General features: G+C 39.8%; 1 protein-coding gene across 4 annotated transcripts in view; it reads left to right on the top strand.

Annotated features, from left to right (window-relative positions):
- MAST2 (microtubule associated serine/threonine kinase 2) overlaps nt 1-25,271 on the top strand; it is a 253,329-nt gene that overhangs the window by 102,203 nt on the left and 125,855 nt on the right. For 3 of the 4 annotated variants that reach the window (XM_023221483.1, XM_023221481.1, XM_023221485.1), the window contains exon 4: nt 2,575-2,606. In XM_023221483.1, coding sequence (XP_023077251.1) covers nt 2,575-2,606 — 32 coding nt within the window. The remainder of the gene's footprint in view (nt 1-2,574; nt 2,607-25,271) is intronic. The other variant, XM_023221482.1, reaches the window with a different exon arrangement.

Genomic DNA, 25,271 nt, shown 5'->3' with positions numbered 1-25,271 from the left:
AGAATGTGAAGCAGTTGAAACTCTCATACATTGTTCATGGGAGTGTAACATGGTATAATCACTTTAGAAAAAGGTCTGGTAGCTTCTTATAAAACTAAACATATATCTACCCTTTAACCAAGTAATGTTACACTTTTAGGGATTTACCCAAGACAAATGAAATATAGCTTGTCAAAAAGACCTGTTACAGGAATGTTAATAGCTGAAAAATGGAATTGGAGAAAGGATAAATTAACTGGGGTATATTCATATTGCTATTGTTACTTGCAACAACATTGATGAATCTCACAAATACTATGCTGAGTTGAAGAAGCCTATGTAAAAAGGTTTATATTTGTATGGTTCCATTCATATGAAGTTTTGAGGAAGTAAAAGTAATCTGTGGTGACATAATGAGAATAATATTTGCTTGGGGTAGGAAGATAGTGGTTTGTTGGGGATTTACAAAGAAAGGACATGGTGGAACTATCTGGATTGATGGACATGTTCTGTATTTTGATAGAGATTTAGGTTGGCTGGGTGCAGTGGCTCACACCTGTAATCCCAGCACTTTGGGAGGCTGAGGCGGGCGGATCACGTGAGGTCGGGAGTTCAAGACCAGCCTGACCAACATGGAGAAGCTCCGTCTCTACTAAAAATACAAAATTAGCTGGGTGTTGTGGCGCATGTCTGTAATCCCAGCTACTTGGGAGGCTGAGACAGGAGAACCACTTGAACTCGGGAGGTGGAGGTTGCAGTGCCCCAAGATTGCACCATTACACTCCAGCCTGGGCAACAAGAGTGACACTCTGCCTCAAAAAAAAAAAAGATTTAGGTTATCTGAGTATATGTACTTACCAGACTTATCAATCGGCATACGTGAGATGAAGTAATTTAAGATTTGTACAATTGAATGTTTGTAAATTTACCTAGAAAAACACACAAAAGAATTGCAATCAAATACTGAATTTTAGCAAAAATAATTTTGTAAAGTAAGTGAATTTTACAAAAATAAGGCATATTAAACTTATTGTGAAAAGTAAACTGGCTGGGCGTGGTGGCTCACACCTGTAATCCCAGCACTTTGGGAGGTCAAGGCGGGAGGATCACTTGAGGCCAGGAGTTTGAGGCCAGCCTGGCCAACATGGCAAAATACTAAAATACAAAAATACAAAAAAATTAGCTGGGCGTTGTGGTGCATGCCTGTAATCCCAGCTACTCAGGAGACTGAGGCAGGAGAATCGCTTGAACCCAGGAAGTGGAGGTTGCAGTGAACTGCGATCGGCCAGCCTGGGCAACAGTGTGAGACTCCATCTCAAAAAAAAAGAAAAGAAAAAAGCAAATCTATAAAACTTTTCGAAGAAAATATAAGCACATGTATTCATGACTGTGTAATCAGGGATATATTTCTTACATGGACAGTTGTTTGGAGAACAGTTTGGAATATCCAGTACTTTATGACTCAGTAGTTCAACGTCCAAGAAATATTTTCTACATGTGCACTAGGAAACAACTGCAAGAATGTTTACAGGAGTATTGTTTTAATGGAGAAGAAAAAGATGGAAACAAAATTAAATTTCCATTTACTAGAGAATAGATAAATAAATATTGGTATATTCATAGACTGGACCACTGTCTGAAGATTAGTGAACTAAAGTGAAATATATTCACATGGGTGAATCTCCCAGTTTTCATAATGTTGGCTAATGTCAGCAGAGGAATACATATAATATTATACCATGTATATATAATTTTAAAACATGTAAAACAATACTAATTTTTTATGAATCCAAAAACACATATGGAAAATATAAAAAACAAATTAAGAATAGTTGTTAATTTAGGACTGGTAGGAGGTAGGACTTGATACACTTGGAAAGCAAGTCACAGTGGCCCCAACTGTTATTGTAAAGGTTATTTCTTATGCCAGTGGTGTGTGAAGTCATCTCTTTGTTATATGATTTCCTATACTATTTTAATTTTCTAATTATCACCCACTGCCCTAATCCCATTTCATTCCTTCTGTATGCTTGCCACTAATGCCCTTTACAATTCAGCAGCAGTTAACGGCTGGCCTAGAGGGCCTGTAATCTACACTGGGGAGATGGTTCCATCTAGTGGGAAAAATGTTGCATATATTCTATGGGACATTCCTTTTAGGAAGGAAGATTAAAGAAGTAATAGTTTGCCTGAGTCTAAGAGGCCGGGCACGGTGGCTCATGCCTGATCGAGACCATCCTAACACGGTAAAACCCCATCTCTCCTAAAAATACAAAAAAAAAAAAAAAAAAAAAAAAAAAAAGCCACGGGGGGGGGTGGTTGCCTGTAGTCCCAGCTACTCGGGAGGCTGAGGCAGAATGGCGTGAACCCGGGAGTTGGAGCTTGCAGTGAGTCGAGATCGCACCACTGCACTCCAGCCTGGGAGACAGAACGAGACTCTATCTCAAAAAAAAAGACAAAGAAAAAGTTATTATTTAGAAATATATGACCTTTTCCATTATTAAGATAATACTGTGGATTTCCTAGGACATTTAGGTAGACCAACAGGTCTCAGATGGGTTCTTATTTCTAATTTGCGTATGTTTTGTTTTTCAGAAGGAGTTGAGCCTTCCAAGAAGAGGCAGCTTGTAAGTAGATGATTATTACCATTATGATTATGATCTCCTACTTAGGAACCCCTCTTGGGAACATTTCCCACTGTCATGTGGAAGAATCCCACTCAGAAATATTTCTTTCTGTGTACTCGTATCTGAGCTAGGGAAGCCAGCAGGCCAACTGACTTCTCCCACTAGGTCAGATTTTCCCTCCTCCCCATTCCTCTCCACCTCCAAATCCCTCCTCTAGCTCAGTTTTTGCGTAACATTTTGGGAAAGTTACAACTTAAATGTTCACCACAGTCTTACACTTGTGCTTTGGGATTTACTGAGTTTTAGTAGACTCGAGCTAAGTAGATAGGAATGTTAAAATGGAAACCCTTTGCATTTACATCTATCCTGTAGCATGGTATGAGGAGAAGATCAACTTTTCTGATAAGTTGAGGCAAGGACAACTAAGTTTGGAGACTACGTTGAATGGAATAGGTTCCCAACCTGTTTGGTTTTTTTCTGGCTTCAGGGTTAGGGGAGATGAATAAATAGTCTTTGTCCCTGGATTTTAATTTCTTATATTCTCTTGGACTGCTTTTCCTCTAGGAATTCGGTTGGGGCAGTATTAGAAATTTGGCCAATCAGAATCACCTGGAATGCTTGTTAAAGTGCGGAGTGTGAACTTAATACATTAAAATCTCTATGTTGGGGCCCAAAAACCTGTACTGTATATACCTACAACATACTCATCTTTACCATGATTTACTAGTAAAGTCACATCTGGGGAACCCTAAGGAAATAGAGCTGTGATAAAACAATGGCTTTTAAACTTTTCCTTAACAAAAAAAGAGATCTAATTAAGGAGGAGATTACAACAAGATTTATATTTATGTATTAAGTATACGTACACATCATATGCAATTTTTAAATGTATGAAACACATAGTAATTCTTTCTGTTACTGTCCATTTTAGGATTTTGTTCTGTGAAAAATGCTCTCGTGATTAAACTTTCCTCTGAGATTTTTGTGTAGCCTTTTGGGCTGTTTACAAAAGCTTACTTTGGTTTGATATGAAGAGACTTGAGTCAGAAAACTCATAAGGTTCAGTCTTGACCATGCCATTTAACTAGCTTTGTAAACCTAGACAAATCACTTTATCTTCCTAAACCTCAGTTCCCTTATCTATAAAATGAAAATAATGTTACCTGTGTTTTCTTCTTAATAAGGATCATTTAATGTATGTATAGTGCTTTATTACTTATAGTTTAATTTTAATATATATTAGTTTTAGAATTCTTAAATGGGTTAAATTTGGATGAATTCTATTATTTAAGAGGCACATTTTAAATTTTAAATTCAGTTTCTAGCAGTGAATATCAGGTCTAGCTTCACAAGTGTCCTGAGTCTTCTGTAAATGGCAAGGGCTCTCCCAGGACTCTTAGAGGAATGATACACCAAGTAGGTATGCATAACTGAAAAGGAGTAGCTTTTCAGCATCATAGTCAGCAAATATTTGTACTTGGTCATTTTTCTACTATTTCTGCCCTCCCCCCCTCTTTTTTTTTTGGTTCCTTCTATTTGAAAACTGTCTGAGATTTGCCTTTTCTTAGTATTAAGCGAAATAAATTAAGACCTGAGACAGGTAGCTTCTTGCAGGAATGTGTGTCCTCAATGAATGAAGTTGCTGAGAAGAAGGAGAAGGAGGAGTATTCTTATTTTTATATTATATCAAAATAATTTTTTGGTTATTTTAGTGATATCTAAAGTTAGGCCTACTCTAACTGCCTTAAAAATGTTTAATTAATAAGGGTCAGAAATAGATTTTCCCTCCTCTTTTTGATAAAGTAACTCACATTTAGACAATTGATCACTCAGTAAATACACATTAATACCTACTCTGGGTCAGGTGCCATGGCTCACGCCTGTAGTCCCAACACTTTGGGAGGCCGAGGTAGTTGGATCACCTGAGGTCAGTAGTTCGAGACCCGCCTGACCAATATGGTAAAACCCTGTCTCTACTAAAAGTAAAAAAAAATTAGCCGAGCTAATTCTAAAGTTCTAAAGTTACTTGTATCTGTTTACCCAGGCTAGAAGAGTTTTATATTTTACTTTTTCATAATTGAAGCAGCCCTGAATGGCTTTTCTTGCCCAATGCTATGGAGGGGGCCTCTTTTTGGTGATTCCTTTCAAATAGGATTTTTTTCTTTTTTTCTTTTTTATTTATTTATTTTATTATTATTATACTTGAAGTTCTAGGGTACATGTGCATAACGTGCAGGTTTGTTACATATGTATACTTGTGCCATGTTGGTGTGCTGCACCCATCAACTCGTCAGCACCCATCAACCAGTCATTTACATCAGGTATAACTCCCAATGCAATCCCTCCCCCCTCCCCCCTCCCCATAATAGGCCCCTGGTGATGTTCCCCTTCCAGAGTCCAAGTGATCTCGTTGTTCAATTCCCACCCATGAGTGAGAACATGCGGTGTTTGGTTTTCTGTTGTGATAGTTTGCTGAGAATGATGGTTTCCAGCTGCATGATGTCCCTACAAAGGACACAAACTCATCTTTTTTTATGGCTGCATAGTATTCCATGGTGTATATGTGCCACATTTTCTTAATCCAGTCTGTCACTGATGGACATTTGGGTTGATTCCAAGTCTTTGCTATTGTGAATAGTGCCGCAGTAAACATACGTGTGCATGTGTCTTTATAGCAGCATGATTTATAATCCTTTGGGTATATACCCAGTAATGGGATGGCTGGGTCATATGGTACTTCTAGTTCTAGATCCTGGAGGCATCACACTACCTGATTTCAAACTATACTACAAGGCTACAGCATGGTACCAGTACAAAACAGCATGGTACCGGTACCAAAACAGAGATATAGACCAATGGAACAGAACAGAGTCCTCAGAAATAATACCACACATCTACAGCCATCTGATCTTTGACAAACCTGTGAAAAACAAGAAATGGGGAAAGGATTCCCTGTTTAATAAATGGTGCTGGGAAAATTGGTTAGCCATAAGTAGAAAGCTGAAACTGGATCCTTTCCTTACTCCTTATACGAAAATTAATTCAAGATGGATTAGAGACTTAAATGTTAGATCTAATACCATAAAAACCCTAGAAGAAAACCTAGGGAATACCATTCAGGACATAGGCATGGGCAAGGACTTCATGTCTCAAACACCAAAAGCAATGGCAACAAAAGCCAAAATTGACAAATGGGATCTAATTAAACTAAAGAGCTTCTGCACAGCAAAAGAAACTACCATCAGAGTGAACAGGCAACCTACAGAATGGGAGAAAATTTTTGCAATCTACTCATCTGACAAAGGGCTAATATCCAGAACCTACAAAGAACTCAAACAAATTTACAAGAAAAAAACAACCCCATCAAAAGTGGGCAAAGGATATGAACAGACATTTCTCAAAAGAAGACATTCATACAGCCAACAGACACATGAAAAAATGCTCGTCATCACTGGCCATCAGAAAAATGCAAATCAAAACCACAATGAGATACCATCTCACACCAGTTAGAATGGCAATCATTAAAAAGTCAGGAAACAACAGGTGCTGGAGAGGATGTGGAGAAATAGGAACACTTTTACACTGTTGGTGGGATTGTAAACTAGTTCAACCATTATGGAAAACAGTATGGCAATTCCTCAAATAGGATTTTTTCTTTTGCTGCTGTTGTTATTTTGTTTGTTTTTGTGACAGGGTCTCATTCTGTAGCCCAGGCTGCAGTGCAGTGGCGCAGTCTCACCTTACTGCAGCCTCATCCTCCCTGGCCTCAGGAGATCTTCCCGCCACAGCCTCCTGAGTGGCTGGGGCCACAGGCACCTGCCACCACACGTGGCTAATTTTTGTATTTTTTGTAGAGATGGGGTTTCACTGTATTGTTCAGGCTGGTCTGGAACTCCTTAGCTCAAGCCTGCCTTGGCTTCCCAAAGTGCTTAGATTACAGGCAGGAACCACCGTGCCGGGTGATTGTTTATTTTGTTTGTGAATTTCAGCACCAGTACCTAGACCCTACATTTGGGAGCTTAATGTGAATAATGCTTATGTTGGCCGGGCACGGTGGCTCAAGCCTGTAATCCCAGCACTTTGGGAGGCCGAGATGGGCGGATCACGAGGTCAGGAGATCGAGACCATCCTGGCTAACACGGGGAAACTCCGTCTCTACTAAAAAAAATACAAAAAAACTAGCTGGACGATGTGGTGGGCGCCTGTAGTCCCAGTTACTCGGGAGGCTGAGGCAGGAGAATGGCGTAAACCCGGGAGGCGGAGCTTGCGGTGAGTCGAGATCGCGCCACTGTACTCCAGCCTGGGCCACAGGGCGAGACTCCGTCTCAAAAAAAAAAAAAAAATATATATATATATAATGCTTATGTCTCCAGTTACCTGACCTAGACTCTACATTTGGGAGCTTAATGTAAATAATGCTTATGTGGCTTGTAGTCTTTTAGTGCCCTTGGGGATAGTTAACCTTTTGTTTTGTCAGCTTACTTATTTGGGCAGTGGACTTGGATACCAGATATTGGATGAAAGTAAATGTCTGGTGTCTGCAGTGATAGGCACTGCATAGTGGGCAGGGAGGAGTTCCTGGGCCTCAGGGATGCGATGCGTCAAACTTTGCTCCTGTGAAACTGACAGTGTCATGTACTTTCCCATTCTGATGCAACTTGATGCCTGAATCAATGCTTCTGGAAAATGTGCTAAAAAGAGATACCACCTGCTGCATACGCATAGTAAACCCTTTGTTGAGGTATCAGTAGTGTCTGATATAGGACTTCAGTTTTTCTGTGGGGCTTTGAAAATCAGGAAATTTTGCAACCTTTCAAGACTCTGAATGCCAGAGTGATAGCTTTGTGTTACATTTAAGACCCTGTCTTTTAAAAATTGGTCTTATATAGGAAGTAATTTTATATAGGTTCTCTTAAGTGTCCAATGGGAAGGCAGGACATAGCAGAGGTTGGGAGGGAAGTAGACGTAGTCATCACTCATATCTCTACAGGGAACCATTTTGTTGTTAAAAAATGGACTTAGTTGTCAGTGAGCTCTGCCTGTGTAGGTGGGATCTGAAAATCCTTGAGAACCCGTTTTTGTTACTGTATGTTGAGAATAGTTATTGTTATGCTCATTATCCCCACATTTGTATTGCTAGATCTCATAACTGTCCATTCACCATAATGTGACTGGATATCTCAGAGACATCTGAACTGTAGCATTTATGAATCTGAAATCATTGTCTTTCTCAAAACTCAGGTCCTCTCTTACACTCTAGCTTACTAAATGGTACTGCTTCCTCAAGGTAGGAAATTTAGTTATTCTTGTTGCTGTGCTCTTCCTTACACTCACAAGTCTTTTCTGTTATACCTCTCAAATATCTCTTGGTGTTCTGTCTTTATTTTTATTTTATTTTATTTTTTTGAGGCGGAGTCTCGCTCTGTCCCCCAGGCTGGAGTGCAGTGGTGCAATCTCGGCTCACTGCAAACTCCGCCTCCTGGGTTCATGCCATTCTCCTGCCTCAGCCTCCCAAGTAGCTGAGACTACAGGCGCCCGCCACCACGCCCAGTTAATTTTTAAAATTTTTATTAGAGATGGGGTTTCACCGCGTTAGCCAGGATAATCTGGATCTCCTGACCTCGTGATCCGCCCGCGTCAGCCTCCCAAAGTGCTGGGATTACAGGTGTGAGCCACCTTGCGCTGGGCTTTTTTATTTTATATTTTTTGAGACAAAGTCTTGCTCCCTCACCCGGGCTGGAGTGCAATGGCACAATCTCGGCTCACTGCAGTCTCTGCCTCTCAGGTTCAAGTGTTTCTTCCGCCTCAGCCTCCTGAGTAGCTGGGGCTACAGATGCGTGCCAACACACCCGGCTAATTTTTTGTATCTTTAGTAGAGATAGGGTTTCACCATGTTAGCCGGGATGGTCTCAATCTGACTTTGTGATCGACCCGCCTCGGCCTCCCAAAGTGCTGGGATTACAGGCTTGAGCCACAGTGCCCGACCGGTGTTCTCTCTTTCTTTATACTACCACTGGTATGTCCAGATAGTCCCAGCCATTGTAATCTCCTGCCTCTGCTACTGCCATAACCTCCTAACTGGCCTTTCTTTATGTGGCATTGCTCACCCTATCACTATTATATGATAGTCTACCTATCATATAATAGCCAGGAAAAACTTTTTAAAATGCGGATTTCATTACTATATATTCATTTAAACTTTTTTGGTGAATATTTTTTTGAAACAGAATCTCACTTTACCACTCAGATTGGAATACAGTGGTGTGATCACAGCTCACTGCAGCCCCATCTTCCCTGAGCTCAGGTGGTACTCGCACCTCAGTCTCCCAAGTAGCTGGGACCACAGGTGCACGCCACCACACCCAGCTAAGTTTTATACTTATTGTAGAGATGGGGTTTTGCAATGTTGCCCTGGCTGGTCTTGAACTCCTGGGCTAAAACTATCTGCCTTCCTCGGCCTTCCAAGGTTCTGAGATTACAGTTGTGAGCCTCTGCACCTGGCCTTTGGTGAATTTTTTCTTACTCTTAGGATCACACCTGACTGTCTATACAATGTGGTTGCTATATTTGTCTCCATGTTTTGCACAATATGTTCTCTGTGCCTGGAATTTTTGTTTTGTTTTGTTTTGTTTGAGACAGAGTCTCACTCTGTTGCCAGGCTGGAGTGCAGTGATGCAATCTCGGCTCACAGCAACCTCTGCCTCCCTGGTTCAAGCAATTCTCCTGTCTCAGCCTCCCAAGTAGCTGAGACTACAGCTGCATGCCACGACACCCAGCTAATTTTTATTTTTTTTAGTAGAGACAGGGTTTCACCACATTGGTCAGGCTGGTCTCGAACTCCCAACCTCAGGTGATCAAGCGATTCTCCTGTCTCAGCCTCTGGAGTAGGTGGGACTACAGGTGCGTGCCACTGTGCCAAGCTAATTTTTGTGCTTTTAGTAGAGACGGGGTTTCACCATGTTGGCCATGATGGTGTCAATCTCTTGACCTCGTGATCCACCTGCCTCGGCCTCCCAAAGTGCTGGGATTACAGGCATGAGCCCCCATGCCTAGCCGGAATGTTATTTTTCCATCTATACCAGTCTAGTTCCTACTCATCTTTCAAGTCCCAGCTTACATCTCACTTCCTTATGAAAGGCTTTCCTGACCTCTCCCAAACCTTGCTGTTTGTAAACTAAGTTGGGTTTCCCAGAACATACTTTCATTAAACCCTCTACTTTTTCTTCATAGCTCTTACATCAGTTGTAGATAAAGAACTGTTTGTCTGCCTTCTCCCATTGAGTAGCGTATTAGTGTTAGCTCAGGCTGCTGTAACAAAATACCACATGCTTAAATAACAAAAATTCATTTTCTCACAATTATGCAAACTAGGAGTCCAAGAAGGTGACAACATGCTAGGTTTCTGGTAAACCTCTCTTCCTGGCTTGCAGAGAGTGGCCTTCTTGCTGTGTGCTCACATGGCCTTTATGTGGTACACTAGCCTGAGGATAGGGGCATAGATCTCTCTCTTCTTCTTTTTCTTCTTTCTTCTCCCTCCTTCCTTATTTCTTCCTCCATTTTCAAGGCCACCAGTCCTATAGGATTAGAGCCCACCCCATGACCTCATTTAATCTTATTTATTTCCTAAAGAACATATATGGAAATATAGTCAGATTGGGGGTGAAAGCTTTAACATGAATTTTGGGGAGACACAGTTTAGTCCATAGCAGATGGTAAGCTCTGTGAGGTCAGGACCATGTTGTGTGGTACAATACGCTGACCCCATGCCCTGCTATAGAGTTTAACACAAATTGGCAATCATTTGAGCTTGTTCCAAACATTGGTGTGGTCTGGCACAAGAGTACAAGTAGAGGTATACATGTTTAATCGTTTAAAATAGAGCTACCAAGTTGTAAAATAAAATAAATATGTTTTATCCTCCTACCTCTAGAGATATAGTTGCATAATAACAAATTTTGAAATAGGTATAAAGCTATCGCTTTTTAAAAAATAGGCACATGTTAAATATTTAACTCATTATTAGTAAGAGAATATGGCAGATATATTAGCCAGTTCAAAGAAGTGAAAGAACCACAAAGTGATATGTGTTATGTGTATGTGTATGTGTATGTGTAGTATTGAAATAAATTTATTATTTATTACAAAATTGAGTTTTTCCATGGAGAGAAGGGAAGTCAGTTGCACCTTTACTGTACAGAATTTATCAGCATGCCTATAGACAAATATTATTTTGTGGACCAGATGTACTGGCTCACACCTGTAATCCCAGCACTTTGGGAGGCTGAGGCAGGAAGATCACTTGAGCCCAGGAGTTTGAGACCAGTCTGGGCAATGTAGTAAGACCCTGTCTCTGCAAAAGTTTTTTTTTTTTAAAAATTAGCCAGGATGGTGGTGACTGCCTGTAGTCCTAGCCACTTAGGGGGCTGAAGTAGGAAGATTGCGTGAGCCTGGGAGATTGAGCCTGCAGTGAGCCATGATTGTGCTACTGTATTCCACCCTGCATTGACAGAGAGAGACCCTGTTTCAAAAAAAAAAAAAGAAATTATTTCACATAATATCAGTTACTTATAACTCACGGAGTTGTAAAGTAGCTCAAAGACAATAAAAGACAAACTAGAAGAGTATTCTCTGAATAATGCAGAGTCTTTTATTGGAAATATCTAGTAACCTTTTTTCTTTTTTAACTTTTTCCAATTTTTTTTTTTTTTTAATAACCTCCTACCTTTTCATCTAAAATAATCTGAAACATTTTTGGTCAAAAAAAAAGGGTGATCTCATTGGGTTTGGCCTGAGTATTTGCATAGTGTAGCCAGAATATTAATTTACCATAAGGCCGTCTTAAGTTTGCTTTGCTGTAAATTTTTATAAAGAATCTCAGATTGGACTTTTAAAGGCCTCTATTATTTGTATTTCGAGGCTAGGAAGGCAAGCCGAAGAAACTATCACATTTCACTTGTAATAACTATAAATTTGGGTGAATTCCTAAGGGTCCTGGGCCTTCCAGGAAGTGACCTTCCTTACCATCTGTAAGTCTGGACCCTGTAAAACCAGATACCAGGCCAATTTTGCCAGGAAGGTTTTGTAAGTATTGGCTCTATAAAGTCAACCATAGTTCCTTAAAAGTGGTTTGTTATACCTGATCAAATGAGCATGATTCTGAAATGCGACCTTTCAGGCAAGCTCTTTGTTGGACGAGTTTTTACAACATTCTGGTTAAAAGGAGAACAGATTCTTGTTAGCCCTATTCAAATAACTGTATTGCCTTGAACTGTATGGAGACTCAGTAAGACATTCTTAATTCTGGGTTAGGGGAGGGTCAGTGAGAATCAGATGTGATTTAGGAATGTTTCATTTTACAAGAGCAAAGTCTTCTTAATTGTTAAGAGTTATGGATAGCTTAACAAAGAATACAGCTGGCTCCCTTGCATATTAGAAAATGGACATGAAAATAATATTTCAAACAAGTTACTATAATCATTTCTTACAGTTCATACAGTTCTGTGTACCTAATTCTTATTTCACTGGATCTTAGGTTAGTAGTTGGCTTCTTAACTAAAAAAAGTTCTGGAAATTCTGACTCAGTCCACTGGAATGATCTGGAAGTTATCCAGTTGTCCAAGCCATGCCATTGGAAGCCTGTCTATTCTTTGATGTGTCAGTAGTTTTAAAATACCTGCCGCAGTCCTTTTCCATGGAGCTCTGAGATAACTCTTCTTTGTTGAAGACACAGACTCTGGCTTCTAGTTGACAGGCCTCAGCACAAAACAGAATCTCTCTGCATGTGACAGAGTCTCATAAGAATAATGCAACTAACAAGGAAATTAAGTTGTTTTTGTCACATTTAAAATGAAAATAATATGGCCAGTCCAAAAACTTGTAGCAAACTGTAAGAGATTATTGCAAATAAGACAGTGAAGGTTACATCTGATTTAGAAAACACAGATAAACGTAATTTTAGAGAGGGAGAAATCTTCATGTATAACATATAATATTCTTGTGGTATTATACAGATACCAAAAACATACCAAAAATATACTAAGGGTATCAAGTAAAGAGATTCAGTGGGTCTGGAATATCTGTACATCTATATTTTCTGTCCTGTACATCTATATTTTTATAAAAATCCACTGACCTAGAAGATGCTGGATTCAAATGTTAAAAGTAAGGTTGTTACCAAGTAAACATTTTCAATTTTTATTATTTATTTATTTATTTATTTTGAGACGAGGTATTGCTCTGTTGCCCAGGCTGGAGTGCAGTGGCTCTGTCATAGCTCACTGCAGCCTCAACCTCCTGGGCTCAAGCGATCTCCTGTTTCAGCTTCCCAAGTAGCTGGGACTATAGGCATGCATCACCATGCCCAGCTTATTTATTTCATTTAATTTATTTTTTATTTTATTTTAATTTTTTGCAGTTGGGCGAGGTAGAGATAGGGTCTTGTAATGTTCCCCAGGCTGATCTCCAACTCCTGGGCTCAAGTGATCCTCCTGCCTCCCAAAATGTTGGGATTACAGATGTGAGCCACCACACCTGACCAGTATTTTAGATAATAACTGAAATTAAGACTGAAAACACTTCTTCCTGTAAGAGATTAAAAAAAAAATAAGAAGACTGAAAACACTAAACTTTTGTTCCTAAAATCTGGCAGAGTTCTATCAGAACTCAGAAACATTGTGGCTAATGAGGACATTTACAAATCTCTAGGAGTTTTCCATTAATCATACAATAACTAGAATATTTATAGTAATAGCATTTTACCCATACAACTTTAACCTAGGGAACACTGAACATGTCTTCTGGTAGACAACTTTTCTCATGAAATTCATTAATAACAAAATAGTAAACCTAATTATTTCTAACATTTCTCTAAAAAGGAGAAAACACGTCTTTGTGATTTTGCCGAGGATGTTTTAGTATATCTCAGAGATAGTTTTTGGTATTAAAAATACACTGACCCTAGCACTTTGGGATGCCAGGGTGGGAGGATCACTTGAGCTCAGGAGTTTGAGACCACCCCAGGCAACTTGGTGAAACCCTGTTTGTACAAAAATATATAAAAGTTAGCTGGGCATGGTAGTGCACACTTGTGGTCCCAGCTACTCAGGAGGCGGAGGTGGAAGGATTGCTTGAGCCTAGGAGGTGGAGGCTGCAGTGGACTAAGATCATGCCACTGCACTCTAGCCTTGGTGACAGAGTGAGACCCTGTCTCAAATTAAAAAAAAAAAAAAAAAAATACACTGAAAGTTTTATTTTATTATTTTCTACACGTAGGATCTGATTTGGGAAAAACAAATCTTCAAAGAAACACTTAAGATAGGATTGTTGGTGCTTGAGAAATAATACCTGGTTACTTATTTAACCTAAGTGACAGTAAAACATTTATAAACAAACATAGAAAGTAACACAATTTTAAATAACTGTAGTTTTTTTTTATGAGGAACCCTATGCTTGCTTGATTAAGAACATGGTAAGTCAGCATGAAGCACAGAGAATTTTTCTAGCACGGCACAAAATATTTGCTATCTAGGCATATTACACAACATAAAAGAATAACTTTAATATTGTAGGTAATGGCAGTAAACAGTTAACCAAGGACATGGACTCACCAAAATTGAATAAATTATTTGCTAAGATTTTAACCAGTTTTAGCTTTTCAGACTCAGGTATTATAAACCATGACAGTCAAAATTCACATTCCAAGTTTTGCCCTTCATTAGTTTTCATATTCTGGAACAGACTTACGCTTTACTTGAGGACAAGTTCAGGGGCTCTCAAGGTCAAAATTAATTTGATAATGAGTACTAAGATGTTATTAAGATGCAGTGGAGTTTTAGTGTTATCATCAAATGAATCAGTAAATATTTTTTAATGTTTCAGTTTCCATTTTCAGTACTGTAATTATTTATAGTTATATCCCACAGAAACAATTCGGGGTCCTTTGTTTTGTTTTATGAATTTTGGCAAATATATATACCCGTGTAACTACAACCACAATTAATAGATAGAACATTTTTATTACCCCCAAATATTCCTTCTATAGTTTTGCAGTCAATCCCATCTTCCACGTCTTGGCCTCAGGGAACCACTGATCTGTTGTTTCGCACTATAGATTAGCTTTGCCTGTGGTAGAATTTCATATAAATGAACATGTCAAACAACCTGCTTTTTTGTATCTGGCTTCCTTTATGTTTCAGTATTTCCTTTTGTGACTATAGCACTATTTGATGGGTATTTGGGTTGTTTCTAGTTTTTGGATATTATGAATAAAGCTGCTATAATCATTCATGTGTAAGTTTTTTTTTTATGGGCGTATGTTTTCATTTCTCTTGGGTGTATACCTGGGATTGGTCAGCCCATAAAATCAGTGTCCCACTCTGCTGCCACAGATGGGAATAACTTAGCCATAAATAAATATAAAACAAAACCCAGTTGTGTAAAGGAAAATTCAAATTAGAAATGTGGAGATTCCATAAACTTCTGTGTTCATCTGGGAGCCAACTTCAGATTGCCACTTCACATTTACCTGTGGGAACCAAGCACTGATGAACATGGATGGGCCACATGAGGTGTACTTCTTTGATGTGACTCACAGGTTAATTCTTTGGGCATTTGGTGGAAGACTTCCAAAACTGTTTAACAGTTTTTTTTAAAAAAGTAAAAACAAAAAATCATGGCTTTCATCCAGATATAAAATGAAAACATTCAAAGATGAAAGAAAAGCAGCATATCATCAAAGACGGAAACAGGCAAATATTACAACCAATTCTATTATCAATTTTTATACAATTGAAAATGGCAAAATGTCAAAAATGATAGTTGAATTAATACTGCATGTGTCTATGTGTTCATCTATTTAAATGAGAAGTAAAGTAAAGGCAAATTCACAAATTATTAAAATAGTTACACTTTTATTTGGCTTTATTTTTAGCAAAACCGTTACTTGTAATCAATAATTTCTTATACATTTTATTCTTTTAATAACAATGCCAAATGAAACAGACTTTCTTGAATGACTATATTTCTTAGATTTTTTTTTTTTTTTTTTTTGAGACCAAGTCTTGCTCTGTCACCTAGACTGGAGTGCAGTGGCACTGCCACCTCTGCCTCCCTGGTTCAAGGAATTCTTGTGCCTCAGCCTCCTAAGTAGCTGGGACTGCAGACATTGGCGCCACCACACTTGGATAATTTTTGTGTTTTTAGTAGAGATGGGGGTTTCACCATATTGGCCAGGCTGGTCTTGAACTCCTGACCTCAAGTGATCTGCCCTCCTTGGTCTCCCAAAGTGCTGGGATTACAGGTGTGAGCCACTGCACTCAGCCTCTTAGATTTTTGTTTTAATATTTACTGGTTTATAGGATATTGCAAAGGATAGAGATGAAGAGATTCATAGGGTAAGTTACTGGGGAAGGGGGAGGGAGCTTCTATGCCCTCCCCAGCCTTGCCACTTCAGTAACTTCCACGTGTTCAGCTATCCTGAAGCTCACTGAACCCTGTCCTCTTGGGTTTTTATGAAAGCTTCATGAAGTCAGTATTTCTTGCCCCAGGTATAGGGCCCCAGGTATGGGAGAGCCTTAAGACCCACAGTCAGAAAGGTTGGGGAACATTAAAGTGAAAGGAGAGCTGGAGAAGGTCAGAGGCCTGCCCCTGAGGCCTAACACAGCCAACATTCTAACAAAAGACTATAACTAGGGTTATATGATTTATGAGCCAGAAACTGTAGATTAAAACCAGTATGTATATCATAACACCACAAGTCACCCCCTAGTTTGTGACCACAGATCTTTTATATCAAAAAATATTTGTATATGCAATCATTAATGGTTAGTTCAGTACATCATATTGTATGAATGTCTCCCAGGATGAGGCCATTCAGGTTTGGAAGTTTCCTAAATCTTGTCAAGTTCCAAAAGCAGGTTTGGCCTTGGTAAACATACAGCTTCATACTTCCATGCATCTGGAATAATTGAGCTTGAGACAGTGTCATCTTTTGTTCTTAGACTCTTTCGGGCTGTTAACATAACATTGAATTTTCCTCAGTTAGTAACCCTAACTCATTTATTCACTTCTTTACTCTCAGCTATGATTTCTCCTCTCCGTTTATACCCAAACCTTTTCACCTTTGAAAGGGACATTAGAATCTCTCTTGTGCGGTTCCAGATTGCAGGCAGCAATACAAGTCTAGGAGTAGGTAGGTCCTCCTCAGACCACTCCCATTCAGATAGGGCAAAGTTATATAGGAGCAGAACTTGTGAGCTGTTTTTACCATCAGGCAATATAGCTGCATTCACTGTTAGTCCCACTTTTGCTAAATGGGGTGAAAGCACTACCTACCCCAGTAATGTTCTTAGGAATTTTGCCTTTAGGTTTAAAAACATAGTTACAGTTTTTTCTTAGAAATCATCCCTGATGTTTCAGAAACTTGTACTTGCAACCCTGGTCCTAGGACCACTGCATCAAGTAGGAGAGAAAAAAATAAATTTTTTAAATGTGATTTGGGGAGGAAAGAAAACTATAGGCTAGATAAAGTGGCTCATACCTGTAATCCTAGCACTTTGGGAGGCCAAGGCGGGAGGATTGCTTGAGTTCAGGAGTTTGAGACCAGCCTAGGCAACATGGCAAAACCTGGCTCTACCAAAAATACAAAAAATTAGCTGGGTATGGTGGCGCTTGCCTGTCGTCCCAGCTACTTGAGAGGCTGAGGTGGGAGGATCTCTTGAGCCCTGGAAGCGGAGGTTGCGGTGAGCTGTGATCACGCCACTGCACTCCAGCCTGGGCAACAGAGCAAGACCCTGTCTCAAAAAAACAAACAGGGCCAGGCACAGTGGCTCACATTTGTAATCCCAGCACTTTGGGAGGCCAAGGCAGGCAGATCACCTGAGGTCAAGAGTTTGAGACCAGCCTGGCCAACATATAGTGAAACCCCCTCTCTACTAAAAATACAAAAAAATTAGCTAGGCGTGGTGGTGCATGCCTGTAGTCCCAGCTACTTGGGAAGCTGAGGCAGGAGACTTGCGTGAACCTGGGAGACGGAGGTTGCAGGGAGCCGAGATGGCTCTGCTGCACTCCAGCCTGGGCGACAGAGTGAGACTCCATCTCTCAAAAACAAACAAATAAACAAAAACAAAAGCAAAAACAAGAAAAGAAAAAGAAAAAATTATAGTGGTTATACAAGTGCACTCCTCCTTGGTAAGAATTGTGTAGTCATACTAGCGTCCTCCCTAACTCCTCTTCCCCAGATCAACCAGAAAAACAGAGAAAAAGTCCCACGTTAAGTGTTAGTACATACATTCTTATGATCACCTGTAAACCAGCCCTTCATGCTTTTTATCTCCACCTGTTTTAGACAACCAGCGTTTCAATTGCCCATTCTACTTCTCTGTCAAACTATTACTCTAAGGAGGATACTCACTCTGTCCATTGTTGGACACTATGGGCTGTACAGTGTGTTCCTTGGTCTGAAGAAATGATGGTGGGCCATCCAAATCCATGCAATATCTTGGGTTCTGTTTTTTTTTTTTTTTTTTTTTATGGTACTCTGAGTATTTTTATCTTCCATGGGATAAGCAAAGCCCACTCCAGAGTCAGTGTCTATTCCCGTCAAGACCTATTTGTGGCTCCCAGGGCTACCAGCATCAGTCTCATTTGCCAGCCATATTCAGGGCCTTCTTACCAGAGAATCTGCCCCATAGCCATCAGCAATCTCTGTTTCTATTGCTGAGAAACAGAATAGTTATTTCCGGCAATTTGTACCTGAAGGGGTGCAAAAGGATCATGTCTAGATTTAGCTCGTCTCTGCACTGCTGCAGTGCCCCCATACTCACTTTTTTTCAGGGACTAAGGTAGCCACCTCAAGGGAGCACATGGGATGTCTACTTATCGATCCCTGTCACCTTAATGCATCCCTCAAATCTCCTTAGGGCCATGCTCCATATGAGCATTCTTTTACCAGGCCGGATTTCCATTGTCCTCTCTCCTGAGTATATAGCCAAGCCATTGGTTACATCGCATGAGGTCGGTAAAGACCCAAACACAGGGGCTTCTACCATTGTTCAGTTTTTCCATCAGTCACTGTTAGAAAAATAGAATGTAATTCAGCCCACCAAGCAGATCTGTTTTTACCTTCTTTGATCAGAGGAGCAGTCTTCCAAAGCAGGATGGTTTTCATTTACTTTGGAATTGCCATCCATGAACCAAGCAGCTCTTGGTCAGATTTTTTTTTTTTTTTTTTAATTAAATTCTATTTAGAGGAAATTTGCTCTGCTGAAGCAATAGAAGTTAGAACTGGCCAGAATTGGCCAAAAATGTTTTCTTGTCTTTTCTTTCCTTTTTTTTTTTTTTTTTTTTTTTTTTATTTAAGATTCAGGGATACATGTGCAGTTTTGCTACGTGGATATATAGTGTAATGCTGGGATTTCGGCTTCTAGTGAACGCAGCAGCCAAATAGTGAGCATAATACTTAATAGGTAGTTTTTCTATGCTTGCCACGCCTCCTCTCCCCTTTTGGATTCCCCAGTGTCTATTGTTTCCATCTTTATGACCACACGTACCCATTGTTTAGCTCTCACTTATAAGTGAGAACACATGGTATTTGATTTTCTGTTTCTGAGTTATTTCATATAGAATAATGGCCTCCAGCTACAGCCATATTGCTACAAAGGACAGGATTTCATTCTATTTATGCCTGCATAGTATTCCATGGTATATATGTACCACATTTTCTTTATGCAATCCACTGTTGATGGGCACCTAGGTTGATTTCATGAATTTGCTATTGTGAATGGTGCTGCGATAAACGTACCAGTGTAGGTGTCTTTTTGATAAAATAATTTTCTTATGCTATGTCATAAGGCCCAAGGGGAATAAAAAGAGCTTTACAAATAAAAAAAAATTTTTTTTTTATGATTTCTTTTCCCGGTCCGGCACAATGGCTCATGCCTGTAATCCCAGCACTTTGGGAGGCCAAGGGAGATGAATCACGAGGTCAGGAGTTCAAGACCAGCCTGGCCAACATGGTGAAACCCTGTCTCTACTAAAAATACAAAAATTAGCCAGGCGTGGTGGTGTGCTCCTGTAGTCCCAGATACTTGGGAGGCTGAGGCAGAAGAATTGCTTGAACCTGGGAGCCAGTGGTTGCAGTGAGCCGAGATCGTGCCACTGCACTCCAGCCTGGGTGGCAGAGCGAGACTCTCTCTCAGAAGAAAAAAGAAGAAAAAAAAAGATTTCTTTACTCTTAGGTAGATAGCCAGTAGAGGGATTGCTAGATCAAGTGGTAGTTCTATTTTTAGATCTGTGAGAAATCACTATACTATTTTCTGTAGGGGTTGAACTAATTTATATTCCCACCAACAGTATATAAACATTCCCTTTTCTCTGCATCCTCACCAATATCTGTCATTTTCCATTCTGACTGGTATAAGATGGTATCTCATTGTGGTTTAATTTGCATTTCTCTAATGATTAGTGATGTTGGATTTTTTTTCATGAGTTTATTGGTCACTTGTCTTCTTTTGTGTCTGTTCGTTTCTATTGCCTACTTTTTAGTAGATTTATTTGTTTTTTTTTCTTATGATTTAAGTTCCTTATAGATTCTGGATATTAGTCCTTTGTTGGATGCATAGTTGGCAGATATTTTCTCCCATTCTATGGGTTGTTTTTTTACTCTGTTGATTGTTTCCTTTGCTGTACAGAAGCTCTTTAGTTTAATTAAGTGTCATTTGTCCATTTTCGTTTTGGTCGTATTTGTTTTTGAGGTCTTATTCATAAATTATTTGCCTAGGCCAGTGTCCAGAAGACTTTTTCCTGGGTTTTCTTTTAGGGTTTTTATAGTTTCAGGTCTTAAACTTAAATTTTTAATCCATCATGTGTTAATTTTTATATATGATGAGAGATAGGGGTCCAGTTTCATTCTTCTGCATATGGCTAGCCAATTTTCCCAGCACCATTCATTGAATGGAGTGTCCTTTCCCCATTGATTATTTTGGTCAACTTTGTTGAAGATCAATTTACTGTAGGTGTATGGATTGACTTCTGGGTTCTCTGTTTTATTTCATTGAGCTATGTGTCTGTTTTTGTACCAGTACCATGATGTTTTGGTAACTATAGCCTTATAGTATAATTAGAAGTTGAGTAATGTGATGCTTCCAGCTTTGTTATTTTTGCTTACGATTGCTTTCACTGTGTGGGCTTTCTTTTGGTTCCATATGAATTTTGGAATAGTTTTTTCTGGTTCTGTGAAAAACGACATTGGTAATTTGATTAAAATTGCTTTGGGCAGTATAGTCATTTTCACGATAGTGATTCTTCCTATCCATGATCAAGGGATGTTTTTCCATTTGCTTGTGTTGTCTATAATTTCTTTCATCAGTTTTCTTTAGCTCTCCTTGTAGAGGTTTTTTCATCTTCTTGGTTAAATGTATTCCTAAGTATTTTAATTTCGTTGTGGCAACTGTAAATGGGATTGAGTTCTTGATTTGATTCTCAGTTTGAATGTTGGTGTATAGGAATGCAACTGATTTTGTGTATTAGTTTTATATCCTGAAACTTTACTAAAATTGTTGATTGGGTCTAGGAATCATTTGGAGGAATGTTTAGGGTTTTCTAGGTATAGGATTATGTTATCAGTGAACTGATATAATTTGACTAACTCTGTTCCTATTTGGATGCTTTTTATTTTTTTCTCTTGCCTAATTTCTCTGGCTACCACTTCCAGTACTATGTGGAATAGGAGTAGTGGGAGTGGACATCCTCGTGTTGTTTCGTTTCTTCGAGGGAATGTTTTCAGTTTTTGCCCATTCGGTATGATGCTGTTGGCTGTGAGTTTATCATATATGGTTGTTACTATTTTGAGGTGTCTTCATTCAATGCCTAATTTGTTGAAGGTTTTTAATCATGAAGTGATGTTGGATTTTATCAAATGCTTTTTCTGTGTCTGTTGACATGATCATATGCTTTTTGTTTTTTATTCTGTTTATGTGGTGAATCACATTTATTGATTTGTGCATGCTGAACCATCCTTGTGTCCCAGGCGTAAGACCACTTACTTGATCATGATCCAGTTATCATCTTGATGTGCTGCTGGGTTCAGTTTACTAGTATTTTGTTGAGGATTTTTACATTCATGTTCATTAGGGATATTGGCCTGTAGGTTTTTGGTGTATCCTTGCTAGATTTTAGTATCAAGATGATACTGATTTAGTAGAATGAGTTAGGGAAGAATCCCTCATACTCGATTTTTTTTTTTTTAATTTTCAGTAAGATTGGTACAGTTCTTTGTACATCTGGTAGAACGTGGCTGTGAATCCTTCTGGTCCTGGCCTTTTTTTTTTGGTTCATAGATTTTTTAATAACTGATTCAGTTTTATAGCTCATTATTGGTCTGTTCAGGATTTCCGTTTCTTCCTGGTTCATTCTTAGGAGTTTGTGTGTTTCGAGGAATTTGTTCATTTCTTCTAGGTTTCTCTGGTTTATGCTCATAGAGATGTTATATTAGTCTCTGAGGGGCTTTTGTGTTTCCGTGGTATCAGTTGTAATGCCACTTTTGTCATTTCTGATTGTGCTTATTTAAATCTTCTCTTTTCTTGGTTAGTCTATCCAGCGGTTTAACAGTTTTGTTTATCCTTTGAAATAACCCACTTTTTGTTTTGTTGCTCCTTTTGTCGTATTTTTGGTCTCAATATCATTTAGTTCTGCCATGATCTTTCTTATTTCCTTTCTTTTGCTAGATTTGGGTTTGGCTTGTTTTTGGTTCTCTAGTTCCTTTAGCTATGATGTTAGGTTGTTAATTTCAGATCTTTCCTTTTGATGTTAGGCATTTAGTGCTACAAATTTTTGTCTTTTTTCTTTTTGGAGACAAGAGTCTCACTCTGTCACCCAGGCTGGATGCACTGATGTGATCTCAGCTTACTGCAACCTCTGCCTCCCAGGTTCAAGCGATTCTCCTGCCTCAGCCTCTTGAGTAGCTGGGATTACAGACACGCACCACCATGCCTGGCTAATTTTTGTGTTTTTAGTAGAGACAGGGTTTCACCATGTTGCCCAGGCTGGTCTCAAACTCCTGAGCTCAGGTGATCCACCGCCTTTGCCTCCCAAATTGCTGGGGTTACAGGTATGAGCCACTGTGCCTGGCCTAAACTTTAGTCTTAACACTGCTTTTGTTGTATTCTAGAGGTTTTGGTGTGTTGTGTCTCTATTTTCATTTATTTCAAATTTTTTTTTGATTTCTGCCTTAATCTCATTATTTAAAGTCATTCAGGAGCAAATTGTTTAGTTTCTATGTACTTGTGTGATTTTGAGAGTTCCTGTTGGTATTGGTTTCTAATTTTATTCCATGAGGTCTGAGAAGATGGTTGATATGATTTTGGTTTTTGAAAAATTTATTGAGACTAGCTTTATGACCGAGTATGTGGTCAATTTTAGAGAATGTTCTGTGTGCAGGTGAGAATGAGTTTAGAAGTGGATTCTTCCTGAAGCGAGTCTCCATATGAGAACATAGCCCAGGTGACACCTTGCTTGCAGCTCTAAGAGACCGTAAGCAAGGACCTAGCTAAGCTGTGCTTGAATTCCTGAATCAGAAACTGTGAGATAATAGATGTGTATTGTTTTAAGTGGTTAAGTTTTTGCTAATTTGTTATGCAATAGAAAACTAATACATTGTGAAAGCCCACTTTTCCCATTTTCTTGCTTACTTATTTGCTTATTTATTTGTTTAGACAGGGTCTCAGTTGGCTAAGCTGGAGTGCAGTGGCACTATCATAGCTCACTGCAATCTTAAACTCCTGGTCTCAAGTGATCCTCCCACCTCAGCCTCCCTAGTAGCTGGGACTATAGGTGTGCGCCACCACACCCAGCTAATTTTTACTTTTTTTTTTTTTTTTTTTTGAGACAAAGTCTTGCTCTTGTCCCGCAGGCTGGAGTGTGAGGGTGCGATCTCAGCTCACTGCAACCTCTGCCTCCTGGGTTCAAGCGATTCTCCTGCCTCAGCTCCCTGAGTTGCTGGGATTACAGGTGCCTGCCACCATGCCCGGTTAATTTTTGTATTTTTAGTAGAGATGTGGTTTTACTATGTTGGCCAGGCTGGTCTAGAACTCCTGACTTTAGGTGATCCACCCACCTCGGCCTCCCAAAGTGCTGGGATTATAGGTGTGAGCCACCGCACCCGGCCTTAAATTTTTTTTTTAGGCAGGGTCTGGCCATGTTGCCCAGGCTGGGGTGCGTTGGTGCAGTCACAGCTCACTGCAGTCTTGAACTGGGCTCAAGCAGTACTTCTACCTCAGTCCCCCAAGTAGCTGGGACTATAGACACATGCCACCACACCCAGCTAATTTTTGTATTTTTTGTAGAGATGGGATTTTGCCATATTACCCAGGCTGGTCTCAAACTCCTGAGTTCAAGTGATCCACCTTCCTTGGCCTCCCAGAGTGCTAGGTTACAGGCATGAGCCACCGTGCCCAATCCAGACTGTCATTTTCTTGCTTTTAATTTTTGTGTATTTTATTGCAGTGTGACTTTTTTTTGAGAGAGAGGCCTTGCTCTGTTACCCAGGCTGGAGTGTAGTGGTGTGATCATGGCTCACTGCAACCTCAACATCCCGGATTCAGGTGATACCCCCACCTCAGACTCTTGAGTAGCTGGGACCACAGGGACATGACATCATGCCTGGCTAATTTTTTTTAAACTTTTTTATAAATATGGGATCTCCCTATGTTGCTCATCTTGGTCTCAAACTCCTGAGCTCAAGTGATCCTCCTGCCTCGGCCTCCCAAAGTGCTGGGATTGTAGGCATGAGCCAACACACCTGGTCACAAAGTTACTTTGGTTGTAGTATCTGGTACATGAAAACTCTTTTGACTAAAATATGTTTAATCTTTTTTTTCTTTTCTTTTTAATTTTTTTTATAATAAAAAAAGGCATTCTGGCCCGTCGCCCGGGCCGGAATGCAGTGGCGCCATCTTGGCTCACTGCAAGCTCCGCCTCCCAGGTTCAAGTGTTAAGGTGATTCCGTTGCCTCAGTATCCCGAGTAGCTGGGACTACAGGCATGCACTGCCACACCTGGCTAATTTTTTTGTATTTTTAGTAGAAACTGAGTTTCACCATGTTTGTCAGGCTGGTCTCGAACTCCTGACCTCAAAGGATCTGCCCGCCTTGGTCTCCCAAAGGCTGGGATTACAGTCATGTTTAATCTTTTAAAAAATGAAAGAGCCGGCCTGGCGTGGTGGCTCATGCCTGTAATCCCAGCACTTTGGGAGGCCGAGGAGGGCGGATCACGAGGTCAGGAGATCGAGACCATCCTGGCTAATAGGGTGAAACCCCATCTCTCCTAAAAATACAAAAAATTAGCTGGGCATGGTGGCTGGCGCCTGTAGTCCCAGCTACTTGGGAGGCTGAGGCAGGAGAATGGCGTGAACCTGGGAGGCAGAGCTTGCAGTGAGCCGAGATTGTGCCACTGCACTCCAGCCTGGGCGACAGAGCACAACCCTGTCTCAAAAAAAAAAAAAGAAGAGCCAAACTTAGATTTCAGATACTACCCCAACCCCCATCAAATGGTAGCTGGTAAGTGTATGTTTAAGTTTGTAAAAAAATTGCCACATAATTTTCCAAAATGTTTATACTGTTGTACTTTCCTACTAGGGATGTCGAGGGTTCCACTTGGCCCATTTCCACATCAA

Source organism: Piliocolobus tephrosceles, chromosome 1, assembly GCF_002776525.5.
Source record: "Piliocolobus tephrosceles isolate RC106 chromosome 1, ASM277652v3, whole genome shotgun sequence".
NCBI lineage: Eukaryota > Metazoa > Chordata > Mammalia > Primates > Cercopithecidae > Piliocolobus > Piliocolobus tephrosceles.
Note: the sequence above shows the minus strand (reverse complement) of the source record. Positions and strands in the feature narration are given on the sequence as shown.